The sequence below is a fragment of the Helicoverpa zea genome, chromosome 27, assembly GCF_022581195.2.
Source record: "Helicoverpa zea isolate HzStark_Cry1AcR chromosome 27, ilHelZeax1.1, whole genome shotgun sequence".
NCBI lineage: Eukaryota > Metazoa > Arthropoda > Insecta > Lepidoptera > Noctuidae > Helicoverpa > Helicoverpa zea.
Window position 1 is genome coordinate 795,111 of NC_061478.1, and position 26,923 is coordinate 822,033.

General features: G+C 39.4%; 1 protein-coding gene across 1 annotated transcript in view; it reads right to left on the bottom strand.

The window, feature by feature from the left end:
* Window positions 1–7,470: 7,470 nt before the first annotated feature.
* Window positions 7,471–26,923, bottom strand: part of LOC124643447 — a 28,261-nt gene continuing 8,808 nt past the window's right edge. Inside the window, exons 2-19 of the mRNA XM_047182435.1 lie at window positions 24,948–26,552; window positions 23,205–23,420; window positions 22,622–22,798; window positions 21,484–21,667; window positions 20,524–20,597; window positions 19,898–20,013; window positions 19,511–19,585; window positions 18,352–18,468; window positions 17,765–17,912; window positions 16,031–16,109; window positions 15,071–15,205; window positions 14,525–14,650; window positions 13,759–13,867; window positions 13,276–13,344; window positions 12,542–12,624; window positions 12,060–12,148; window positions 11,400–11,512; window positions 7,471–9,647 (exon numbers count right to left, since the gene is read on the bottom strand). Of these exons, the coding sequence (XP_047038391.1) occupies window positions 9,525–9,647; window positions 11,400–11,512; window positions 12,060–12,148; window positions 12,542–12,624; window positions 13,276–13,344; window positions 13,759–13,867; window positions 14,525–14,650; window positions 15,071–15,205; window positions 16,031–16,109; window positions 17,765–17,912; window positions 18,352–18,468; window positions 19,511–19,585; window positions 19,898–20,013; window positions 20,524–20,597; window positions 21,484–21,667; window positions 22,622–22,798; window positions 23,205–23,420; window positions 24,948–26,552 (3,638 nt within the window). The 3' untranslated portion in view covers window positions 7,471–9,524. The remainder of the gene's footprint in view (window positions 9,648–11,399; window positions 11,513–12,059; window positions 12,149–12,541; window positions 12,625–13,275; window positions 13,345–13,758; window positions 13,868–14,524; window positions 14,651–15,070; window positions 15,206–16,030; window positions 16,110–17,764; window positions 17,913–18,351; window positions 18,469–19,510; window positions 19,586–19,897; window positions 20,014–20,523; window positions 20,598–21,483; window positions 21,668–22,621; window positions 22,799–23,204; window positions 23,421–24,947; window positions 26,553–26,923) is intronic.

Here is a 26,923-nt window from a genome sequence, read left to right on the forward strand (position 1 = left end):
CCCCATCGATCCCATGTGTGCGTCAAAAGTTATTCGAGGTCAAATGTCAAAATTTTTGTTTTTTTGTGTTTTTTTCGAAAACGGTAAGTTTTATCAAAAAAAGACACCAGACCAAAGTTGTAGATCTTTAAATTTTCTACAAGAATGGCATTAACAGTTTTCTCCTAAATCTTACCATTCCTGAGATATAGCGATTCAAAGAGTCACACTACACATGATATGCACATACAAGCCACGTATGTACGACGGCTGCCTTTAAGTTTTGTCGTTTGAAATAAGTATAGACAATCTAATAGGTTAATACCATTTATTGTTTTTCAGAGAATTCTCCGCAATATTTAATGCACTTTTGCATGCATTAAACCCAGTTCTTGAAATATTTATTCCATTCTGAAGTGGGGGTAGTCAAATTGGCCGATTTGTATGAGTCAACAGCTTTTTCAGGTGTGCTGAAACGTTTACCACGAAGACTTTACTTAATTTTGGGGAATGTAAAACAATCGTAATGCCCACGGATCCATGTCACGGTATGTTACATGTTGGTCTGCGACAGTTAACTGCCGCATAGCCTCGATATTATCTTGGGTCATATGGGGTTTTGAATTACCTTCACGTGGCTTGTCGCTAAGGCTAGATTGCCCACTTTTAAATCCTAAATATCAGCGTACTGCAGTCCTAAGGCATGGTTCTGCATTACTAAACACAGAACAAAATTTTTTCAACCGCTGAAGTCGCGCACAATCCGCTTTTAAAGTGTAAAAAATTATCGCATGCTAATTTTCCTTCGACATTTCCATTTTTATCCAGAAGACTTTTTTTGATACATAATATCTGGACCCTATTAAAACTTTACTCCCACCTGCTCCAGAAAAACTCCTGACATTATTTTTTGCAATTGCAAAAATGATTGTAGTATCAAATCATCCTCCGAGCCCTTTTCCCAACTATGTTGAGGTCGGCTTCCAGTTTAACCGGATGTAGCTAAGTACCAGTCCTTTACAAGGAGCGACTGCCCTATCTGACCCCCTTAACCCAGTTACTCGGGCAACCCAATACCCCTTGGTTAGACTGGTGTCAGACTTACTGGCTTCTAACTACCCGTAACGACTGCAAGGATGTTCAATGACAGCCAGAACCTACAGTTTAACGTGCCATCAGAAACACAGTCATTGGTGTCCAAGATATGCTTAGAAAGTACATACAAACTTAGAAAAGTTGCATTGGTACTTGTCTGACCTGGAATCGAACCCACTCATACTAGAGAGGTTGGTTCTTTACCCACTAGGCCACCACGAGTTTTTGTATGAATCTGATAAATCTAAAACAATCACAATAATAGTTAACCCAATAGTTAATATCAATAATGACATCATATTAGAACTTGACGGCAATTATTCCCTTAAACTATCCTAAAATTGTCATGACAGTAAGTGGAGTAGGTCTACAGGGGAAACCACGATAAAAAAAACGCGCCGAGTGTACTACCTCACAGGTGGCGTGGAAATGTGTGCATGTCATGTATGGAATATACTTTGAAGCGCGATATCTCAGGAATGGTAACATTTAGGAGAAAACTGTTAATGCCATTTTTGTATAAAATTTTATAATCTACAATTTTGGTCTGATGTATTTTTTTGATAAAACTTACCGTTTACGAAAAAAACACAAAAAAACAAAAATTTTGACATTTGACCTCGAATAACTTTTGACGCACACATGGGATCGATAGGGACTTTTAGTATTTTATTTATAATGATCAAATCTAGCTCTCCACCAAAAATCAGCTTTGTGGGAATTTTTGTTATTTCAAATGTCTATTTTGACCGGGCTATAAGTAGTACCTATGACAATAAAACCGGTTTGTTAAAAAAGAAAGTAAAAAAACATTTGTTTTAAAATTCTCTGAATGAAACTTGAAATAAATAATCCTGTATTTTGTATCAATTTAGCCGACTGCACACGTACAAAGAAGAGTTATGACTTCGGTTAGTAAGTTAGTGGAACATTTGTGAAAAAGAGCTTTTTAAGGTTCCGTACTGAAAGGGTAAAATGGGAACCCTATTGTTTTCGCTCCTCTGTCCGTCCGTCCGTCCGTCCGTCACCAGGCTGTATCTCATGAACCGTGATAGTTAGAGAGTTTAATTTTTCATAGATGATGTATTTCTGTTGCCGCTATAACAACAAATACTGAAAACTAGAATAAAATAAATATTTTGGGGGGCTCCCATACAATAAACGTGATTTAGAATAATGGTACGGAACCCTTCGTGCGCGAGTCCGACTCGCACTTAGCCGGTTCTTATACAACATACTCACTTGGATTGTAAGTTTATGCGCTAAGATCGGAGGTTAAGACTTTCTCAAAACTAACTTGGTAAGTACCTATCGCTTTTTTTCTGCTCCAAAATCTTCATCAATATTGGGGTTTACTTCCAGTCCAACTGGATGCAGCTGAATCTTATCTACTCAACCTTGGTAACCCGATACCCCTCGGTAGGACTAGTCCTGTTAGGTGTCCAGCCACTATCAGACCGACTAAAAGTTTGATTGGATTAACGATTGCCTTCAAAATAAACTGTCAGCCATTAGGGCAACTGTCGTCTTACTTTAGTCAGCAGCGAGTAGAAATTAAGTGTGGGACTGTTCGCGCGAGGTACCGCGGCCCTGGTACATAAAGGGTTCCAGAAGGAACATAGTGGGTTTTAATCAGTAACAATCAGGCACATTCATACACCAGTCTAACCAAGGGGTATCGGGTTGCCCGGGTAACTGGGTTGAGGAGGTCAGATAGGCAGTCGCTTCTAGTAAAGCAGTGGTACGCAGCTGAATCCGGTTAAACTGGAAGCCGACCCCAACATGATTGGGAAAAGGCTCGGGGATGATGAGTCAGTAACATTCATTTTAAGATTTCCCATCTACCAAACCAAAACCTGCAATCTTTAGGACAGATTACTAGACAGGCTTCTTGATGTAAAATACTATTAGGTAAATTTTCGTATTAAAATACTTACTAATTGATATATGTATATTTAAAAGTTAGTCTGTCTGTCGCGTTTTCACGTCAAAACTAATGAATCGGTTTTAATGAAATTTGACACACAGATAGCCTAGAGCCTGAGAAAGAATATAGCTATACTTACTTTTTATTCATTTATGGAACGTAACCCTCGGTACACTTGTAAACTTACACCTAATATTTCCCCCTAAAGTTTTCACAATAAGAAAACCAGTTGACAAGCTTTTAATGACGTTTATCCATCGCCCACGACCTTGCTACACCATGCACATACCATAGACAAGAGAAGTCAACGGATTCTCAAGTATAAAGACAAACATTGGTCACTGTTTGCCACAGACAAACTTGAGGGCAATGCACTGAGCTTAAAAAATACACGAATAGGTAAAGAATTTGTTTGTCTGTGTGTTTGTATAGGCTTTTTAGTTATGTAAAAATTGTGTGTACTTTAAATGTTTGGTATTTTGTTGGATGATCATTAATTATTTATTAATATTATGTAAACACATAGGTTCTATAGTTCAGTGACTTCGTTAGGTAGGTACTCTCAACCAATATACGGTCACGGTGGCTGTTCTCTCTAAGGAGATCAGCCATCTGCGCAGGACATATTATAGTGCACAAGCACTTGCGCAGACACAGGTGCACTCACTATTTTTTCATTCTCGTAGCCATACAGACGAATTTATAGAGATTTGACGCAAGACCGACATTTACGTGCTCTCCGATGCACGGGTGCATCAATCACCAACCTCCAGGCTCCGGGTTGCTTTGTGAAAGTTTTTTAAAAACCAACAAAGCTATTTCGGCTCGTAATGGTTATTCGATCTCAAGACTCCGTGTTCAGCTGCCATGCTTCGCTACAACTTGCACTGGTCCAAACGGTGCAGTCTTACATTCATCCATCATCCTCCGAGCCTTTTTCCCAATCATGTTGGGGTCGGCTTCCAGTCTAACCGGATTCAGCTGAGTACCAGTGCTTTACAAGAAGCGACTGCCTATCTGACCTCCTCAACCCAGTTACCCGGGCAACCCGATACCCCTTGGTTAGACTGGTGTCAGACTTACTGGCTTCTGACTACCCGTAACGACTGCCAAGGATGTTCAATGACAGCCGGGACCTACAGTTTAACGTGCCATCCGAAACACAGCCAATGGTGTCTAAGACATACTTACAAAGTAGGTACATACAGACTTAGAAAAGTTGCATTGGTACTTGCCTGACCTGGGATCGAACCCGCGCCCTCATACTTGAGAGATTGGTCCTTTACCCACTAGGCCACCACGACTTGACGGTGCAGTCTTACATAACTAACAAAAGAAAACTAGGTACATATTCCAGGGAAAGTTCTTGACGTACCCAGACAAAATATAGCCTATGTTACTCGGGGATAATCTAGTCTCCCAACAGTGAAAGAAATATTCAAATTGGTTCAGGAGTTTCGGACCATTGGGTATACAAATTAAAAATGTTTCTGGCCTTACTACAAAAACTTTAACCACTGTTTTACACTTGTCTAAAAAAAATGTGGCTCCAAAATGAACCATATGTCAACGTCATAATTTGACATTTTTTTAGACAAGTCTTAAACTGACGTTAAAAAGTTTTTGTGGTAAGACGGTTCATGTTTAGGTTATACTACATAGTATTAAACAAAGTCGCTTTTTCTGTCCCTATGTCCCTTTGTACGCTTAAATCTTCAAAACTACGCAACGGATTTTGATGCGGTTTTTTTTCAATAAATAGAGTGATTAAAGAGGAAGGTTTATATGTATAATAACATACATTAAATAGTGGGGAAATACTGTTACCCCGTGCAAAGCCGGAGCGGGTCGCTAGTATATAGACACTTAGATGATTCTTCTTAGATATACTGTCATTAAATCAGGCTTGATTCTAAAAATAACTGACTAAAGCTATATTTATTCTTACAATTAACACATAAATGGTTTATAAGTGGGATATTGACACTTTGATTCAAGTGTTGCATTGAAGTACCGTTATGTGATGAGTTTTACTATGTAAGTTAACTGTTTGATGTGGTTCCACTTGCATTTTGTTGAAGCATGACATCTTTTTAGGCTGATAAATATCAATAAAAATATGCGGTTTATCTATCCCTACTAATATTATAAATGCGAAAGTAACTCTGTCTGTCTGTTACGCTTTCACGTCTAAACCACTGAACTGATTTTAATAAAATTTGATACAAAGATAGAGTTGACCTTCAGAAAGAACATAGGATAGTTTTTATACCGGACTTTTGAAGAATTCTCTTAGAAACACGATATAACCGATATCTACGCGGTCAAAGCCGCCGGCGGAAGCTACTACTAATATAATTTTTAAAGTAAAAAAGTCGTGGTGGCCTAGTGGGTAAAAACCCAACCTCTCAAGAATGAGTGTGGTTTCGATTCTAGGTCAGTCAAAAGAGAAGTACCAGTGCAACTTTTCTAAGTCTGTATGTACTTTCTAAGTATATCTTGGACACCAATGACTGTGTTTCAGATGGCACGTTAAACTGTAGGTCCCGGCTGTCATTGAACATCTTTGGCAGAAGTCAGAAGCCAGTAAGTCTGACAACCAGTCTTACCTAGGGTTATTGGGTTTAGCGGGTAACTGTGTTGAGGAGGTCAGATAGGGGTGAATTTCAACAGGTCCAATAAAATTTTCATTTCCGTGGATTTTTTATTCTTCAACTTTAGAACAAGAAAAAGTAGTGTTTATTTAAGTTTTAGATAAGATATGTATTCTTACTTAATATCTAGTAGATAGCTTAAAAATCTAACGAGATACACAAGATTAAAATTTTCATGCCACAGCAATGAAACATGCATACACGGCAATTAAACGTGCGTCCATGGCAATGAAAGAACTTTTCACGTCGTTTTTTTTCAGACAATTTTTTCTTTCCTTTCTCTCCTCTCCCGATAGTTTCGGTTTAGGCATCTTGGCTTTCTAGAAAGAATCAATCCATTATTATGTTTATAATTTGACTGTAGTATCTTTTTGTAGTTGACTGTATATAGTACAAATTGTTTTTTTATCCTAATCATGCCGTGGCGATGAAAACATAAGTCACGGTAATGAAACATGTGGCCACGGCAATGAAACGAAATTGTTTTACAAGGCATGGCGATGAAAATTTCTTCATTGCCGTGTATTTTTTTTCATTGCCATAGCAAATTTTGACCACGGAAACCACGGAAATGAGAGCGCGGCGATGAATATCAAGGCTAAAACATCAAAAAACCAAAAATCTGTTAATAATTCACAGTAATTAACACATCACAAATAAACATAAGATAAATGGCATTGTACCGAATGATCAATTAAGAGGACAAACTTATTCAAACAGAAGTTAGACCTATCCACGGCGATGAGAGAAAAAATGTCCAGTAATAAAAAAATTGAATACTTTCATTTATGGCGCAAAAACGCAGGCACGTGCACACGTCATTCCACGTCGAACACTTGACGTCCACTAATATGCAACATTTAGCGCATAGCGGGAGGGACGCAAACCCTTAGGAAAAGCTATATTCTCAAATATGTTTAGGACATGGCGATGAATGATAGTTCTGAGACAAACTATTTTTTATTTACCATTTGTTGTATTGTTTAAATATTTGAATAAATGTATTCCGTAACAATACTTTAACTATTCACGAATCAAATAAAAGTAGGTTTTAATATAAATAACTAATACATTTTCATCAATAAGGTCTAGTACACATCAAGGTGACGTGTGGACAAACACGGCAATGAAAGATTTTGAGGTTTATTTTTTTTTTTTGGAGAACCAATTAATCCTATTAACAAAATATTTAGTGCTACACATAGATTACTATTTCACCTTCTTAGAAAAAAATATATGAATATTATAACAATGATTTCTAGTACCGATTTCATCGATGCCACGCAATTTTTGGTCCCGGGAAATTCACCCATAGGCAGTCGCTCCTTGTAAAGCACTGGTACTCAGCTGCATCCGATTAGACTGGAACTTAAACCCTAACATAGTTGGGAATTTGCTAGGTGACCTGTAGGATTTTATATAATGGCGTCCACGGCCGATTTCGGCCACGGCGGCCGTTCTCATTTAAGGAGATCAGCCAGCTGCGCAGGACATATTATAGTGCACGAGCATTTGCGCAGACACAGGTGCACTCACTATTCCTTCACTCTCATAACCCGATGGGACGGCAATCCGACACGACCGGAAAGAGATCAGGCGCAGGACCGACATTTACGTGCTCTCCGATGCATGGGTGAATCAATCACCAACTTCCAGACTACCGGCTGCTTTGTGAAAGTTTTTAAGAAAACCCACAAAGCGATTTCGGCCCGTCCCGGGAATCGAACCCGAGCCCTCGTGCTCAGCAGCCGCGCTTGCGACCACTAGACCAACGAGGGAGTTAGGATTTTATAATAATAAAGAAAAATAACCAAATAGTTGTTTATATCAATATATTTTACATAATATATAAAAGTATTTTCAGTACAAAAATATAACACCTTTCTTCAATATATAAGCTTTAATAAATATATTTCACTTCACCCAGACGTTTTACATTTTGTCCAGTTAATCTGACTTTGACCGCGACATGAACAAATTGAAAACTTACTATTTTATTTTTAAATAAAACTAAAGATATGACTATTTTATTTAACTTGAATACAATTATAGTGGAGCAAGTTTTTTTTATCATTTTTCTTACATTACATTAATATTTATCTACATTTTTTTATATCTAAATATTCTTAATACCTACCTACTTTATTTTATTTTAAAAGAGTACTCGCACACTGAAAACTTTTAGTCGGCCGATAGTTTGTTTGGGCTCATGAATCAGTATGAAGATGAATACGCACATTACAAAGATCAGGTATTTAGCCGGCATCAGACCGACTGAAAACTTTGATTGAAATCAAGATTGTTTTTAAAAATAATTAATATTTATATTATAGCCGACTATTTAGTATGCAGTGTGCGGATACTCTAGTTACATATATTTTTATTGTGATATTTTTTGACTGTTCTTTACGTATTTTTCATCACTTTTATAATAGTGTTTTTTGCTGTCAGTATAAAATATTCAAAAGGTTTTTAAGTTCACAGTTTTTCTTTTCAGGAAAGAAGATATTTACAATACCTGTATCGATGGCCTATAAAAATAAAACAGAGGAATTGAAACTAAAATATTTGAAAAAGATTTTTTATTTTTTTAGTTACGTTTTAGTTAGTCGAATAAATTATTAAATACAACATTTATTTTGCTTAAATTTTAGTGGAATACCCAAAAAGATATATTTGTGATTTCATCTTTACTTATATATTTATTATGTACAATATTTTGTTCTTTGTAAAACATTGACTATTTTAGCCATTTTTGAAATATATAATCTTCTTTTAAAAAGCTACCTAGCTATGATTTTCAAAGAACTATTGAAATTATTTCCATTTTATGTTATGTAAAAATTCATATGTAAAAAAGGCTTGCAACACACGGATATATAAGGTTTAAAAAAATATATATTTTAGTTGTTAACTTGAAAAATACTGAAGTAAATGTAATGTGGTACAGAAGTATAATTCGTTTGATTTCGTGCGTAAATGTCGTTTAAGAGTCGTACATAAACTACAATTTAATAAAAAATTGTAATAGTAGAGTCGAGTTTAATCTTTGATTTTTGTCGCATTTTATTTTTAAACTGAGTTTTTTAATAAAACATTTTATCAAGATTGTATACCTACTCAAATGGAGTATGGCTGTTTCTCGTGGTTTCATCCGAGGCCTATGGCATTTCCATCAGGTTTTTACGGAAAATGGGCTCAGCTCATAACCATCCATGTCCAAATTAGAACATTTTTTTTGTATATTCAAACATATTTAGTTATTGTAAGTTACCCATTTTTTAAACAAGCTAGGAAATATTTAGAAATTTCATATTTTTTTATTTTCATTTTATAGTAAAAGTGGAAATAATTTCACGACTTAAAACTAAAATTTATAAAAATCACAATTATTAATTATGATAATATTTTCTTATTCAATATTCGTTGAAAGCAGTCTTATGTACAATTCGAAGTTTTTAATAACATTTTTAAATATTTTAATTTATTTTCTAAAATATAAAATAGTTAAAAGTAACATAGGTACTTATTTCTTTTAAATGCTGTGGTTGTAACGAGCAAAATCTCAAAAAATATAATTTCATAAATGCAATAATTATTTGAGTTTCTTCAAAATTAAATTGAAAACACATTTATTCTTCAAATTACTTTTTCCATAATTTTAATTCCTTTAACACAAAATATCTCTCTCTAAAAATACGAGTCAACAAAGTCTCAATCTATCAATCCACAAATAAAATCCACAATTTTACTTTCAATCCAAAAATAAAATCCCCAATTTTAGTTTCCGAAAATTCCGACATTATTTTTGGGAATTTCAAGCACCATTTTTTACAAGTAAAAGATTAGGCCAACGATACTTACAAATACTATGTTCTGTAGAATGGTGGTCCCCGACTGACCGTGTAGGTAGAAAGTGGGATACCTTTAGTGCCGTATATCGCTTCTGGAGCATTTTCGTATTCAACATCGTAGTATATACCGGTTTGATTCTGTGGGGAAATAAAATATATTAAGAAAAAAAATATGATTATTATGGAAAATTAAGTAAAACAACCAATATCTACCAAAGTTGGCTTAGTGGGTAAAGAACCAACCTCTCAAGTATGAGAGAGTGGGTTCGATTCCAGGTCTGGCAAGTAGGGGGGGGGTTCCCATCGGCGTCGAGAGGGCGATGAAATACCTGGGACTCGTCCTCGAAAGCCGGTGGAACTTCGTCGAGCATTTCCGACGTTTGGGCCCCAAACTGGAGAAGGCAGGTGCTGCATTCAGGCGGCTCCTGCACAACCTGGGAGGCCCAAACGCCCCCTGCCTAAACTCTACGCGGGGGTCTTGTGGTTCATGGCCCTTTACGGGGCCCCGGTATGGGCACGTTCGGTACGGAAGCGGGCCGTACACTACCTGAACGTGCCCCAAAGGGTGATAGCCATTAGGCTAATCCGGGGGTACCGCACGATCTCCCGCGAAGCAGCTGGCCTACTTGCTGGACTGCTACCGTGGGATCTGGAGGCGAGGGTCTTCTTGCGCCTGTACGACTGGCGCGAGGAGGATCAGCGCCGGGGGGAAACCCCGTTGCCGCGGCAAGTTGTCGCGCAGCGGGCAGAGCTCCAGCGCGATCTCATGGTGGCCTGGAGGGAGCGACTGTCGCAACCCAGTGCAGGGCACGCCACCATCGTGGAGGTAAGTCCCCTCTTTGAGGAGTGGCTCGGGAGGAGTCATGGCGCCCTCACGTATCGCATGACGCAGGTCCTCACCGGACTCGGTTGTTTCGGGAGGTACCTGCACCGAATCGGTCGTGAGGAGGCGCCTGGGTGTCACCACTGTGCGTACAGCCCCGAGAACACGGTGGACCACACAGTCCAGGAGTGCCCTGCGTGGCAAGGGCACCGCCGGGTCCTCGTCGAGGCTTTGGGCGGCGGCGACCTCTCGCGTCCGGCCCTGGTTAAGGCCATGGTCCGGGGCGAGCGGGAATGGGATGCCGTCGCCTCCTTCTGCGAAGCTGTCATGCTCGAGAAGGAGGAGGCGGAACGCCAGAGTTCGCACCTCTCATCCCGGCCGCCGCGCTGGACCAGGTAGACACCATGGGCGTAGGGTGTCGCGAAATGACTCCCGGCCACCGTAGGCGTGGGTCTGTGGGCGGTGAGTTCGGGTGGCTCATCGTCCCTCTGTCTGCTTAGACGACAGACCCGTGTCGACGACGCGCGTTGTTCCACGCGCTCCTCAATGAGATGTCAGCAACCCCAGCGGGGCCCAGCAGGGCCAAGACCTGCCGGGGCTGCGGGTTGTTCGAAAGAGATACCGCGGCCCTGGTACATAAACGGCCTATGACGGAACACGACGGTTTTTAGTCAGTAAGAGTCTGACACTCCCTCACTGCTGCTGACCCACAGCGGGAGGGGTCATTTGATGATTTTTGACGTCGGAAAAAAAGAAAAAAAAAAGGTCTGGCAAGTACCAATTCAACTTTTCCAAGTTTAATATGTACTTTTTATGTATATCTTGGACACAAATAACTGAGTTTCGGATGGCACGTTAAACTATAGATTCCGGCTGTCATTGAACATCGTTGGCAGTCGTTACGGGTAGTCAGAAGCCAGTAAGTCTGACACCAGTCTCACCAAAGGGTATTAGGTTGCCCGGGTAACTGGGTTGAGGAGGTCAGATAGACAATCGCTCTATGTGGCACACTGGTACTCAGCCGACTCCAACATAGTTGGGAAAAGTCTATGCAGGTAGCTACTTACATGCATACTCCTGGCTCTAGATTTGGGTCTAGGCACTAGTAGGTCAGCTCTCTCTTGCACGTGACTCGATGCTTCGGAACTTGTAGATTCAGTTGCCATATGGTTTGTGTAACCTGTAGAATTAAGTATATAATATACAATAAATATTTTTAAAGGTGTTCCGTGTCCATGTGGTAAAGTGGGACGTTGTTAATTAAGACTTAATCGTCCGTTTTTTCTGGGCTGTATCTTATGAACTGTGATAGTAAGACCGTCGATTTTTTGGTGAAAATAAACGTTTTTAAAAAAACAACTGTCTAAGTACTATGAATTTTTACGTTCAATTTATGAAAGAAAACAGTTATTTCAAGATAAACAGACGTTTATACTGTCAGTATACTCGGGCCTTAAAATAATTACTAAACATAATAAAACGGAAAGAAAATCATGGTTTTTTATATGGGAGTATTCTGTTCCCTTAAATATGATATCTATTTTTAGTAGATAATGGATAAAGCCAATCGCTGAAAATGTCATATGTCAAGCTATCAATGTACATAAGATACAGCCGATTGAAAGACGGAGGGCAGCATGCTCGGTGATAAAATCGCGTAATTTACCCTTTAGACACAAAACGGTTAAAAGTTAAATATCAATAATACCTACTTTATGTAAACTTACCATATAAGTTGTGATGTGAGGCGGCAGTGTTGGCGCGTGACGTCACTGTGTTCAGTGTGCCGGTGTGATGCCCGCCGTGCATACCCATCCTATGAAATTATTAGTAGATTGATACATTTATGGGTTGATAGATGAAGTGATTGTTGGTAAACTAATTGATAACATGAAGATTCTATTGATTAATTTCATGGATATTTGACGGATTAAAATTTTAGCCAATGAACAAATCAACAACCAAAGTAAAACTGAAAATGGCTGAGAGACGTCGTTATGCATTACTAGCTTCCACCTGCGTCCCGAGGATGGATAAAAAAGTACCCTATAGCTTCTCTCTATAGATTCTTGATAAATCTGCTATATTTTTGGCAGTTTTTATATTTTGTAGGTAATATTTGTTCTTGAAATTACCACGCCAAGCAACAAACAAAGTCTCCAACGTTATAATAGTAGGTAGTACAGATTCAAGATACATAGGTATTTACCTGGGCATTGGCACGGGAGGTAGTGTTGGGTATCCACCAAACATAGCTGATGATGGTCGCGTCGCCATCTGTGCAGCTTCCGGCTAAATATAGAACAAAACAAAAATAATTAAACTTCGATTTACATTTAATATTTCAATTTTGGTTTATTACAATACTAGCATCTAGTAAAAAAGTCGTGGTGGCCTAGTGGGTAAAGGACCAATCTCTCAAGTATGAGGGCGCGGGTTCGATCCCAGGTCAGGCAAGTACCAATGCAACTTTTCTAAGTCTGTATGTACTTTCTAAGTATATCTTAGACACCATTGGCTGTGTTTCGGATGGCACGTTAAACTGTAGGTCCCGGCTGTCATTGAACATCCTTGGCAGTCGTTACGGGTAGTCAGAAGCCAGTAAGTCTGACACCAGTCTAACCAAGGGGTATCGGGTTGCCCGGGTAACTGGGTTGAGGAGGTCAGATAGGCAGTCGCTTCTTGTAAAGCACTGGTACTCAGCTGAATCCGGTTAGACTGGAAGCCGACCCCAACATGATTGGGAAAAAGGCTCGGAGGATGGATGACAATACTAGCATCTAGTAGTTCACCCATGTCCCATGGAAACTGCCGATTTCGCGCTCCTAAATAAAAGTTACTTTACTTTCCAAAACAAACCAGTATTTCGGAGCATTGGAGCGTTCAAGCAAACCAACTCTTCAGCTTTATAATATTTATATATGTATTTTACTTCAAACTTACCGCATAATGACTAGCTTGTGCCATTGCTTCAGCTATCTGCGCCCATCGCATTCTTTCTTCTAATGTTACCTGAAATGGTAACAAAATACTTAATAAAAACAATCCAGTCATGTATAAAGTGCATAGAACAAAAAAATTGAGAGCTGTACCCCTCCTAAATCTGTTTTATTTAGATTTTTATATATGTTCTTATAGCCCTAACAGAAATACATAGTCTTCGAAAGTGTCAACTATCTAGCTACCACAATTCTTAAGTCCTATATGGAAAGACAGACGATTAGGAAACTATTAGTCCCAAACGAAAAATCGGGCGAAAATGGTCCCGTTTTTACAAAGGAACCCTACAAATATCCAATATCCTATAATATAAACATTTATTTTATTTTGTAAAACAACTTAGTTCATGCGATATAGTCTGGACGGATGGACATCGGAACTTTTAATAAATAGGGTTTTAAATATAGGATAAACAATAATATTTACCTGATAAGGCGGTTGTCCTACAGGTGGAGTCTTTATAGTGTTAGCAGCCATATAGTTGAATATAGGAGACCCCATGCCGGCCGCCTTCTGCTCCCGGGACCACTTGCGACTGTGTGAAGAGGAATAACATGAGTTGTATTCATGAAATTATTTATTTTTATCAAATATGTACACTTTGTATACAAACCTAAAACTACTTATCTTTAAAACAAATAAAATACTAAATACAAAAACATACATAGAAGAATAATAAATGAACAGAAATAAAATTTATCTTCTTCTTGGCGAGTCGATGGTAACTGAAATTTTGGAGGCCCAATATTTCGCTACGCATACGGCATTCTCAGTAGCGTTGTAAAGGTCCTCCACTATGCAGCTGTCGGCGCATAGTGGGCAGCATAGAAGGTGCCGCATGGTTTGTGGTATGGTATTTAAAATTGTATACTAATATAAGATAGAAAGATGGATAATACGTTTATCCAACACAAACAAAAATACACAAAGATATAAAAAATAATAAAAAACAAAACCTAAGCAGAAATTAACGTTAAATGCAATCATAGCAATGGATTTTTTTTTGCTTATAAATGTAAATATCTCTAAATAGTGATAGTATCATGGACAATAATGGAAATAGGTGAAAGATTTTTATATTTTGACTGAAAAAGGGGTAAAAATGGTTTCTTACTTCAGACCTTCAGACAATTTCATTTTATAAATAGATTGATAGATTGACAGATTGAATTATAGACAGATTGACAGTTACCTCCAAGACATGAGTGCGGCGAGCGTGAGTGCTATAACGAGTGCAGCGAGGAGTGACGCGCCCACTGCCACTCCCACCACCTCGCCGTCTACTTCGCACGTAGAACCATAGTAGCCTGATGAACAGCTGAAAAAGTGTGTAACTTTATTAATTAATCTGCTGCTGTGCTCGAGGTCTCGGGTTCGATTCCCGGGTCGGGCCGAAATCGCTTTGTGGGTTTTCTTAAACTTTCACAAAGCAGCCCGGAGTCTGGAGGTTGGTGATTGATTCACCCGTGCGTCGGAGAGCACGTTAATGTCGGTCCTGCGCCTGATCTCTCTCCGGCGGTGTCGGATTGTCGTCCCATCGCGCCATGAGAGTGAAGGAATAGTGACGGCGGCTGTTCTCATATAAGGAGATCAGCCAGCTGCGCAGGACATATTATAGTGCACGAGCATTTGCTTGGACACAGGTGCACTCACTATTCTTTCACTCTCATAGCGCGATGGGACGGCAATCCGACATTTACGTGCTCTCTTTTAAATGTACAATTAAAATGCTATTTACCTGCAATAAGGCTGTCCACCAGCATACTTGCAGACGCCCCTGTCGTTGCAGTGTGATGCTGCACAGGATCTGCAGTCGCGGCCTGACTTCAGCGGAGAGGTGGAAGCGTCCAGGGTCGAGTCGGGGCATTGACATCTGAAGTTAAATAAGGATATTGGTATTATTTCTTGTTTATAAATCTAGTTAAAATGTAATAAAAAAAATACGTGTGGCACTCGGGGACTGCCGCGGTAAAGCTATTGCATAGCATTCTGTATCAACTTATGCAAATATAATTATTTATTTTACAACGAAATGAAAAAAAAAATCATAAAAATGTCGAAACATAATTGAAATTTCGAAACGTGTGACACACAGCGCCGTGTCGAAGACTGCCGAACTGACACGACGTTAGACGATGCACGGCCTTCAAGCCACACCTCCGTGCCCGTCGGAGTGGGGAGCGTGAGGTTTTTTCGTTACGGAATTTCTGGATTTGGTCCCCGCGCTCAAGGCCTGCGATAGAAGCTATGCAATAGCTTAAAAATGATTTTTAAGGGGTCTGAAACTACTGGAGTTTGAAAAATACTTTCACTGTTTGGAAGCTACATTATATCAGAGTAACATAGGGTGTATTGTATCTGGGTATGGCCTTAGGACACAACATGTAAAACTAGCAATAATTTTATGGGCATAAGTATAGTCTATTGGCACTAATATCATAAAACTGAAGATTGTTGTTTGACCAATTTGAAAAAATGTTTCAGTACGTATAAAATACCTTATTCACTGAAAGAATCTAAAGGATAAGGTTTTATCCATAATTTTCCATGGAATATTGTTGAAACCGCAAGCAAAAGCTAATTAAGACACACACAACCGGCTATTAAAATGGATTTGAATGATAGGCAACCCTTCGTGACTATTCAGAAAGCTAAAAAACCATATTGGACCACAAACTAGAGAAGACAGAATACTAACTTGAAACCTCCCCAAGTATTAGTACAGGTCGCCAGCTGATGACAATCATTCAAGTCTGGTGATGAACACTCGTCCACGTCTGAAAAGAAAACAAATATAAAAGAAATGAAATTAAGAGAAATCTGAATATTTACTCCATTAGAGTCTGTAGGTATTTAACTAGAGACTCGGCTTGATTCATCATCTCCCCAGCCTTTTCCCAACTATGTTGGTGTCGGCTTCCAGTCTAACCGGATTCAGCTAAATACCAGTGTGCCACAAGGAGCGACTGCCCTATCTGACCTCCTCAACCCAGTTACTCGGGCAACCCAATACCTTGTAGTAAGACTGGTTTAGTAAATGTCTACAAAAATATTGGACGTCCTGACGTTGTTAGAGCGACGACTATGGCTGTATTTACTTTATCCAAATATAGAAACTTCTATAGCTTTCTATATACCCTCATAGATCTCTACACTCCTCCAGACTTCGATTTATTCAGACCCCTTTACATTCTACTACTCTAGTCTCTTCTTTTCTAGAACCTTCTACAGCTTTCTACATTTCCCCATAGCTTTCTAGTATCTCTTCAATTCTGTGTTATTGCATTCTGTTCTATTCTACTCTGCTGGACATTTAACGAAAGGGACATTATACAGGCATTTGAAAAGATATAGACATATATCTTTTTGTATTGTTACTTTTGACATTTAAATATTATTATCATCAGATAACATTTTATTAATGACATTGTTTATTGACATTTATATATTAGAATTGTATTTTTTTTATTATTATTTTGTTTGTCTCTACCAGACCTCGGGACTATAGAGTCCCGGATTTTTGGGAGGCGAACGTGGGGCCGAAGCCAACACGCTGAAGCCCTTTTGAGACAACTTTAATGAAATGGTGACACAAAACCGACGATTATCCCTGTATACACTATAGAAATGTACCCAAGGACAATCCCTTCTGTGGGGGTGAAGGTTCTGTGCTAAACTATTGCTAACTATGGATGAAAACTACTTGGGCTATTGTGATGGGATGCTAAGTGACTAGGAATGGGGAAACTATGGCACCTGCCGATGACAATGTATTGAATACATTTAAAAATGGCAGGTGGAGACTCGCCAGCTCACTTACTGGGCCCCCGGGAATCAGTCACTGAATAGCCACAAGAGGGCAACAGGGACATGAGCGGCCGAAGGGTGAGGATACCTCGGTTATTATTGTGAATGTGAGTATCGTGTATGCGAGCAACATTATATATTCTTATAACATAAATACTGTCTGGCGGGTTTGAGTATTTTTGAATGGCCTACGCAAATGTTCTGCAGATCTGGTATCGTCGTTGAGCTCCCTAAGATATGGTTTGAGCTACACGACGACTGATGCATGCGTGCCGTCTGTTGGGACTGGTCAGCTCCAGCCTGATGTGGCTCTTTCCTCAAAAGGCCATTTCAGACCGCGTACATGGTGACACTCACACATAATATTATTTGATTTATAACATGTTTGGACTTTAAAAGAGACTATGACATTTTGCGCAGGGGATATTTTGCGCAAGGGATACTTTGCGCAAGGGATATTTAGCGCAGGGGATATTTCGCGCAATGGATATTTTGCGCAAGGGATATTTTGCTATCTGTAGTCATTTTGAGCAGTGGTATTTTTGTTGTTTAGGTGTTTTTGTATGTCTGTCCCTATTGTGTCTTCTTTATTCCATTCTAGAATGTTCTTTAGTGGTCTACTTACCGTGCAGAGGCAGTACGCTGCCGGCAGGGGTATCGACAAAGATGTTGGAGGCGCCGACGTTGTTGGAGCGGCGACGGATGACGCCTAGTAGGTGCTTTTGTATGTCTGTGCCGATTGCTGTGCGAAGAGTTTCTGGTGTTTCTTGCATCTGGGGAAAAGTTTGTTAAATAAAATATAGAGGAATATTCTGGGTTAAGCTCGCCGTTGTACATAAACTGTCTTGATTCTTTGTATATATTTATGTTAAGTGTGCAATAAAGAATAATAAAGAGGTTGGTGTGACAAAGGATCAGAATATATTAGACGTAACCAGAATTTTTGTATTTACTTTACTTGTCCGACAAAATCTCTGACGAATATCGTCAAAAATAAATTCACAGCATATGTCTTTTCAACATGATCATGTCATTTTCTTTTTTGTCATATTTTTTGTAAGGCCAAAAATAATTCAGTATTTTATATACAAGATTTTAAGTTTTATATAAAAATCATGACCCTAATCTGACATAAATGGGTTAGTCCCAAGGTTAAACTATAGAAATCTTGGTGTTCATATGAAAATTAGCTACAAAATAGCACTTTCTTACCAAAATAGTCAAGTTAACATATATCCCGCGGTTGTTCTCGTCTCCCTGATGCACGGAGTTCACTGAACCGCTCACGAAGTCATCCGAGAATGGAGTCATGGAGAATGCTGAGTCCACCTGAGAAACAAACAATAGTTATTTGTTATACAAGAGTGCAAAGTTGCTTTTTAACCGCGGGCTCAATTTTGATGACCGAGCAAGCGAAGGATTCTAAAATTGAAACACGAGCGTAGCGAGTGTTTCAATAATTAGAATCCTGAGCGATAGCGAGGGAATCAAAAGAGCACAAGGTGAAAAATCTTTGCACTCGAGTGCAACACGTAACTTTTCATCCCACCTCATCGAGGAAATTACTAAATGCAAAAAAACAAAATGGCGCGCACATACGAGTATCAAATTAAAAAGATGTACCTATTAAAGTTAACATATTTGAAAACTCACTTTAAAAATGAAACGACGTTAAAAATCTGTGTAAAAACAATAATAAAAAATACTTAATTAATTGAATAATTATTTTAAGCAGTATTTTATTTATTTAATATGTATTTGTTTGAAAAGTCTTATCAAGATTGTCACAAATGGAGTATTGCACACGATGTTCTAAATTCAAATCACTTTGCCGCTCTAGAGGATAAAAACGACTTTTGCGCTCAGATATCAAAGGGTAAAACTACTCTTTCCGAGATGATGGGATGAAAAGTATATTATGTATGTGTCAATTAATAAAAATATGATGTACCGACCTCAAATAAAATTGGGATAAGGACAGGAGGATGATGTAAAATAATAAATCTGTGTGATCAAAACAATGGAAACTCTAAATCCGATATTTTGCAAGGTACACAGAATACAGACATTTTCAAGGCATTTTAGATTTGCAATAATAATTGAATATTACCTACTTTTAGCTGCTTGTAACTCTTGTAAGTAGATATTCAAATCCATATATTGATCTTATTATTTGCTTATGGATAGTTATCTGTGGCATCGTTTTTTTTTTTTTTTGGAAAGTTGTCGTTAATCTTTCAATTACAAACTGTCGTAAATAATGAACTGATGGAACATTTTTCTATATATTTTTCGCCAGACAAAATCTAAAATGACTGGAATACAGTAACGTAACGTATATAAAGGCAGTAAAGACAGTTATAATACTTACGGCTCTGACAGCTTCATAGCTTAGTTGTTGATAAGGATCTGATTCTTTGTCAGCTAGCTTAGCATCCCACGCCACCTGGAAGAAATGTTAGAAGTCATTAGGCATATGTCATTATGGTCAATATTTTTCTCCGGAAGTAATAATATCTAACTTTCGTGATTTCGGAATTTTGCAAACAGACACAAAATGTATTTATAGCCATAAATTATCGGAGTGTTAGCTATTCTATATTTTAATGGGTCCTAGTTAGATGACTTTTTTTTATTTGTTTATCTTGATAATAATTCTTCATAGTTCCAGATTATAGTACCTACTTGTTTTTGTCACTTTTTACGCGGTTTTTTTAATAATTACTTTTTTAACGGGAGCTATACTTAAAATCCGTACCTTTCTGTCATAAAGCCTGTCAACCCTCATATTGAGGAGTAGGGACACGACTCGTCTGCAGGGATCCCGGTGGATGCGACGAGCGTAGCCCGGACGACATTGACAACTGGATATACCTGCAAATATTGCAATAAAGCTTAATTAAGAAGTAAACATTAAAAAATTACATGATCCAGTTAAATATGACATCCGAAAATTCCTCCTGATCGCTACCAAGAGGAAACCAATACAGAACATTATTGAAATTGTGATCCTACTAGATATTTATCTGCCTAGGCTTTTGCCAACTATGTTGGTCAGCTTCCAGTCTAATCATATGCATCTACCTCAAATAGAAGTCAGCGGGTACGATTACTGGTCAGACAAGTAAGTAACAATGCAAGTTTTGTTTTTACTGTCTAGGTAATATCTTGGACTGAGCAAAAGGTGTAGGAAAACACCTTAAGGAAACCTGTACTTCAAAATCTGGAATCAGCAATCCACCTTGAGCAAGCGTATTGCTGAACGCAGATTCAAATTCTTGTCTGTATGAGAATGAGGCATATATCCTACAGTAGGACAATAAAACGGCTGATGATATAAAATATAACATAAGAAATAGCTAGGTACATTAATAATGTACTAACCAGCTTCAGTCCTGCACTTCTCGTTTTGAGCCTGGTCGCAAGTGGAGTCATCTCCAACGATGCAAGTGTCGATCCTGAAACACAAAGTTTAAACACTGCAATTTATAGAACAAGAAGAACTGAAGATGGCTGACATAATTTTGGTGTTTTTGAGTTTTGACAATGATGGATTTAGGTATATGTAAATAATCGTTACTTTGCTTCTCTGAATTTAGTAAATTAGCGCCTTACGCAATTGCAATAGTCACGTGTTGCTATTATTTCTAGAACTTTCAGTAAGTTCCTAAGTAGAGCAGAAACCTTTTTTTAATTATAAGCAAAGTAATCGACAATCCTGCGAATCACTGAAAAGACAGACATCTTCGCATGTGACAGATGTATGGACACCGCATGTAATTGCATGTAAGCCGGTGTACAAATAAACGAGGGAAGATTTACTAGTTCGGATTTGTCGGAATCAAATGGATAAATTCAGAGAAGCAAAGTTACACAGAAACATTATAATCCAAAAAATATACATTCCCATACCTAACAGTAGGCTGTGGTCTTCTAAAGCCCTGCTGCGGTCGATGCAGCTGAGGATGTTGGTGAACATGTCCTGGATGCTGGTGACCTGGTCTTCGAACTGGAGGGGGGAGGGGGATATCATCTGCTGGGATAGCTTCCCCAGTGCCCTAGTACCAGTCGAATCAAGACCCTCTTTTTTCAAAGACGGTTAAACACCATATCCTCATTACCTGATTAGCTTCTCTAAGGCCTTAATGATGTCCTCCTAGCCGATTATCTGCTACGGCGGCTGTTCTCATGTAAGGAAATCAGCCAACTGCGCAGGACATATTATAGTGCACGAGCATTTGCTTGGACACAGGTGCACTCACTATTCCTTCACTCTCATAGCGCGATGCGACGACAATCCGACACCACCGGAGAGAGATCAATACCAACACTATATGCTCTCACCTGACAGTAGGCTGAGGTCTTCTAAATCCCTGCTGCGGCCGATGCAGCTGACCATGTTGGTGCCCATGTCCTGGATGCTGGTGACCTGGTCTTCGAACTGGTGGGGGGAGGGGGATGTCGTCTGCTGGGATAGCTTCCCCAGTGCCCAGGGTCGGAGCTAATGGTGGCGCTTGAAGTGGTGGTACTGGAATTTGAAAGATTTAGGAGTTAATTTTTGTTTTTCACACGCTTATATTATTCGCTTCACTTGTAACTAACTATGTATGTTTACAAATCTACCTATCTTGATTCTACGCTTACCTATAGCGTATTCAATGAATATATAGGTCTTGGTTTCAGCCTTTTTTTGGATTGCTATAGACATTCCTAGTTTTGGTACTGTCTAAAATAAACATCACAATGATCCTTGCTTTAAAAGATATCCTCCGTATAGAAAGAAGACCCTATATCACTTAGTTCATTCACCAGATTGAGGCAAACTCTGCACTCTAGTAGGCCTGATGCTGGGCCCAGGAGTGGAGCTGTCGAATAAGTTGAGGTACGTCCTCTTGCCGTCGATGGAGACGAACCCTTGCTCTCCTGAGGGGGTCACTATATGATGATGTCCTCCTAGCCGATTATCGGCTACGGCGGCTGTTCTCATGTAAAGAGATTAGCCAACTGCGCAGGACATATTGTAGTGCACAAGCATTTGCGCAGACACAGGTGCACTCCCTATTCCTTCACTCTCATAGCCCGATGGGACGGCAATCCGACACGACCGGAAAGAGATCAGGCGCAGGACCGACATTTACGTGCTCTCCGATGCACGGGTGAATCAATCAACAACTTCCAGGCTTCGGGCTGCTTTGTGAAAGTCTTCTAAAGCCCACAAAGCGATTTCGGCCCGAGTCGGGAATCGAACCCGAGACCTCGTGCTCAGCAGCCACACTTGCGACAACTAGACCAACGAGGCAGTTGGTCACTATATATCTCTAAGTTTACTCACCAGATTGAGGCAAACTCTGCACCCTAGTAGGCCTGTTGCTGGGCCCAGGAGTGGAGCTGTCGAACAGGTTGAGGTACGCCCTCTTGCCGTCGATGGAGACGAACCCTTGCTCCCCTGAGGGTGACCCTATATATCTCTAAGGTTACTCACCAGATTGAGGCAAACTCTGCACCCGAGTAGGCCTGATGCTGGGCCCAGGAGTGGAGCTATCGAACAGGTTGAGATACGTCCTCTTGCCGTCGATGGAAACGAACCCTTGCTCCCCTGAGGGTGAGACTATGATGTCGTCGTGTTCGTGCCCTGAGAGGTTCACGTTTTCTATGTGCACTGAAAATAAGTGGAAATGCATATTTTTATAATTTATTTCTAACGCTGGCGGTTTTAACCGATTCGGAAATACATTTCGAAACCAGATAATAATTATGTTTAATCGTATGAACAAGCTTCTTCCTATAAATATATGGTGTATGTTTACTATACTGAGCCTATTAAAGGCACAAAGTTTATATCGCTCAAACGTGACAAAGGACCAATGTTAGATTTTATCCAGAACGATAAAAAGTATATTCCTTCATCAAGGCTACCTCGTCGTTTCCAGTCCAGTGTTTAACAAGGACCGACTGCCTATCTGACCTCCTCAATCCAGTTGCCCGGGACCAGAGCCTGAGACCTATGCTACTTTTTATCCAGGTACAGGAACTATATAGCTCTATAGAAACAAAGTAAAACTCACCAGAAGCCCCACCCCCCTTTTCTCCCAACCCCTGTATCGCAGAAACAGTCACATCGAATATCTCCCCATAACCCGGCGGCCTGGTCTCCGGGGCTGTGATGACAGAGACTTCAGCCTGAGGTCTGTACCGGGACCCATGGGGTTTGAAGTCAGTGTCATCCAGGACAATGCCGGGACGAGGGCGGTATGGATGATATGGTATCGTACCTTGGGAAGCTGGAAAAAGAATATGTCATGTTAAAATACGTTGATTAAGAAGAAGAAGTAGGTATTGTAGTTTAGAAAATTGTCTAGCCTTTCCCCGACTAGTGTGGAGTCGGCTTCCAGTCTAAACGGATGCAATTGAGTATCGGGGCCTTACAAGAAGCGATTGCCTATTTGACCTCCTCAAGCCAGTTTACCCGGGCAACCCAATACCCCTAGGTAAGCCTGATGTCGAACTTACTGGTTTCTGACTACCCGTAACGACTGCCGAAGATGTTCAAATGACTGCCAGGACCTGCAATTTATCATGTCTCGGAGGACATGATAAACACAGTATTATTGTTATTTAACAATACTCAATAAAATGTAAAGGTAATCGGATGATGGATTGTATGTTGTATATGTTACGGGTAATCCTAGAAGATGGAGTAAACCTAGGTTTACCCGGGTTGACTTAGTATTACCCAAGCTTTTTGGGTAAGTCCGAATAATAAGTAAAATAAATTTTAATTCGGGGTTTACCCATGCTCACCTAGGTCTACCCAACTCTGACTGGGTAATGTTAGGTGTTGCGTAATTTTCGAGCCCGTGGCGTAATTCTAGGACGAACGTGGTACTATTGAGGAAATGTTCTCAAGGAATCAGTTTTCTGTGTGTCATGATAAACTGATTGATATTGAAAATATATCACCAGAAAAAAAAGCTTACGAGAGCTTATAAATGAACAGTCGCTTTCAGGAGGCGAGGGTTATAAAAGTTTTAATTGCAAAACAAAATGTGCCACAAAGAAGTGTTCATGCAAAGCTGCGGGAAAATTGTGCAATTCTAAATGTCACAGCAGTTTATGTTGCTCAAATAAATAATTTCAATTTGAACAACAACAACCGCTATTAGTTTTTTTCTATTAAAGCTATTTAGTTTATGCTCTTCAAGCGATTACGATCGCCTTTGTATGTTTTTTAAATAATAAATGTTTAAAATGACCTTGGATTTTCATTTCTCTAATTAATTAGACAAATTTTTAACATTACCCAGTCAGAGTTGGGTAGACCTAGGTGAGCATGGGTAAACCCCGAATTAAAATTTATTTTACTTATTATTCGGACTTTACCCAAGAAGCTTGGGTAATACTAAGTCAACCCGGGTAAACCTAGGTTTACTCCACCTTCTAGCATTACCCGTAACATATACATGTTTTGTCTCATGAAAGCATGTGAGTTATACTCGTGTGTATACATATAAACATGCACATAGTCTTTATATGACTAGACTCTAGTCGTTACGGGTAGTCAGAAGCCAGTAAGTCTGACACCAGTCTAACCAAGGGGTATTGGGTTGCCCGGGTAACTGGGTTGAGGGGGTCAGATAGGACAGTCGCTCCTTGTAAAGCACTGGTACTCAGCTACATCCGGTTAGACTGGAAGCCGACCCCAACATAGTTAGGAAAAGGTCTCGGAGGATGGATGAGTCATAATATGACCTATTGACTGAGCGCTCCCGAGCTAACGCATACAAAAATAATGAAAGTAAAAAACTTACTTGGCAACGGTTCCGAATTGATTGATGATGTCTCTATAGAGCTCGTAGATGATGATGAAGGTATAGACGCAGATGATGATGATGATGATGACGTAGTTGTCATCACACTGACTGACGGCGCATGACTGATCAATCCCTCGGTAGGAGTCGGACTTACAGTAGAAGATGTAGACTTTATATCAAGTAAAGATGGTTCAATAATCTGAATGGCTTGTTCTAAAAGATCGTCTTTTGTTACATTTGTTTTGTTAAATGGTTTTTCATCAATTTTGGTTTTATCTTTAGTCTTTTCTTTATCAATGAATATTGTGTCTTTTTTCTTATCTTTCTCTTTGGGTTTTTCAATCTTTTTCTCTGTGGTCGTTGACGGTTTTTCTGTAGTTGTCGTAGTTGTTGTAGGTTTTTGTGTTGTTGTAGTTTTTTCTGTTGTTGGAGCTTCTGTCGTAGTTGTAGTCGTAGTCGTAGTTGTTGTAGTACTAGAAGAAGTTGTAGTATCAGCAACTGTTGTTAGATCTTCTTCTTCACTAGTTGTTGTAAGTTCTGTCGTATTAACTTCTATGGAGACTTCAGAACTATCAGCATTTTCATGATGGAGAGTATTTTCTGAATGTGTAGTTTCATTTTCACTAATAGTTTCATCTGGTTTGGTCGGAATTTCAGGAATATCTGGTATAGTATGCGGTGGTGGGTGATTTGGTTTGTACATTGGTAGATTTGGATTCGGCCTTCTGTTTGGTGGCCTAGGCCTGGGACGCTGCCACGGAGGCATAGGCCTGTGGAAACCAGGCCGGTTTATTGGTGGAACTATCTGTTCAGGTAGGTTTACATATACAGGAGGTCTGTCAAATGGGTATGGAGGAGGAGTCTTTGTTGGATGGAAGTGATGCGGAGGTGGTGAAATAGGAGCATCAAAATCTGGAAGCGGTGGAACTTCAGATATCTTTGGTGGACCTCTATTGTTTATCCTAGAAGCCATTGGACGCCCAGGTCTTCCATTTAGAAGCTGGGAATTGGCTTGTACATTGACATTGCCGTTCAATAACTTTACTAGGCCAGTGATAATATTCTGGATTTCCGTATTCTGTCTCCCTTCTTCTTTCCTAGGGGTAGCTGTCGCAAATATCGGCTGCACTGCAGTAGGCCGTATTCTGGGCCCCATAGGCGCCAGTGCGCGCGCTTTTGGGACCCTCTTCCCTTCCCCCGGAAACTTAAACTCCAACCTATCTCCGAACCCTTCGGAAGATAGAATAACTTCATCATCACTTCTTAAATAACCCATCGTTTTAGTCGGATGTATATCGTAGTATTTCCTTTTATTGTGCAACTCTAAATGATTATCAATTTCATTATTTGACGTTGGTATTTCATCAATATTTATAGATCTTGATTCCCTAACTGGATCTGCAGACCTGGCTACTATAACATGCTCTTCTAAGTCTTCATGAGTGATGACTGGTTGTTCCTCTTCTTCATAATTGACACTAGGTTCTATCCTTAGTCCTAGGCTATCTGGCAGACTGGTTTGCATCACCACATCTTGAAGGTTTTGGTCTGCTGTCGCTGATTTTGGTGATAACTGTGATATTGTGAATGTTTCTTCGTAACCTGTAAAAGAAGACGTATAAATTAGTTTTATTAGTTAGAATATGTTAGCTTAACTTGTAACTAACTATGTATGTATGTAAGAAAATCTTGGAATCTTAATTTGACCCACTTCTGAGTTCTGATGACAATACATGACAAGCCAAGAAACGTCATTAAAATCCAATATGGCGACCTCCCCAAGATGGCAAACTGGCTGTTTTGGATTTTCTAATTTTATATGCTTGCTAAAAGCGTGTTTTTTAGTTTTTTGAACTATTATTTTTTAGACAACAGATGAACTTTGCAGTAAGAAACTGCGTGACTAATGTGTCTGTAACGATTCGTGATACAATTTTGTTGCGGTTGTAATAAAACGTCTTAAAATATGAGGT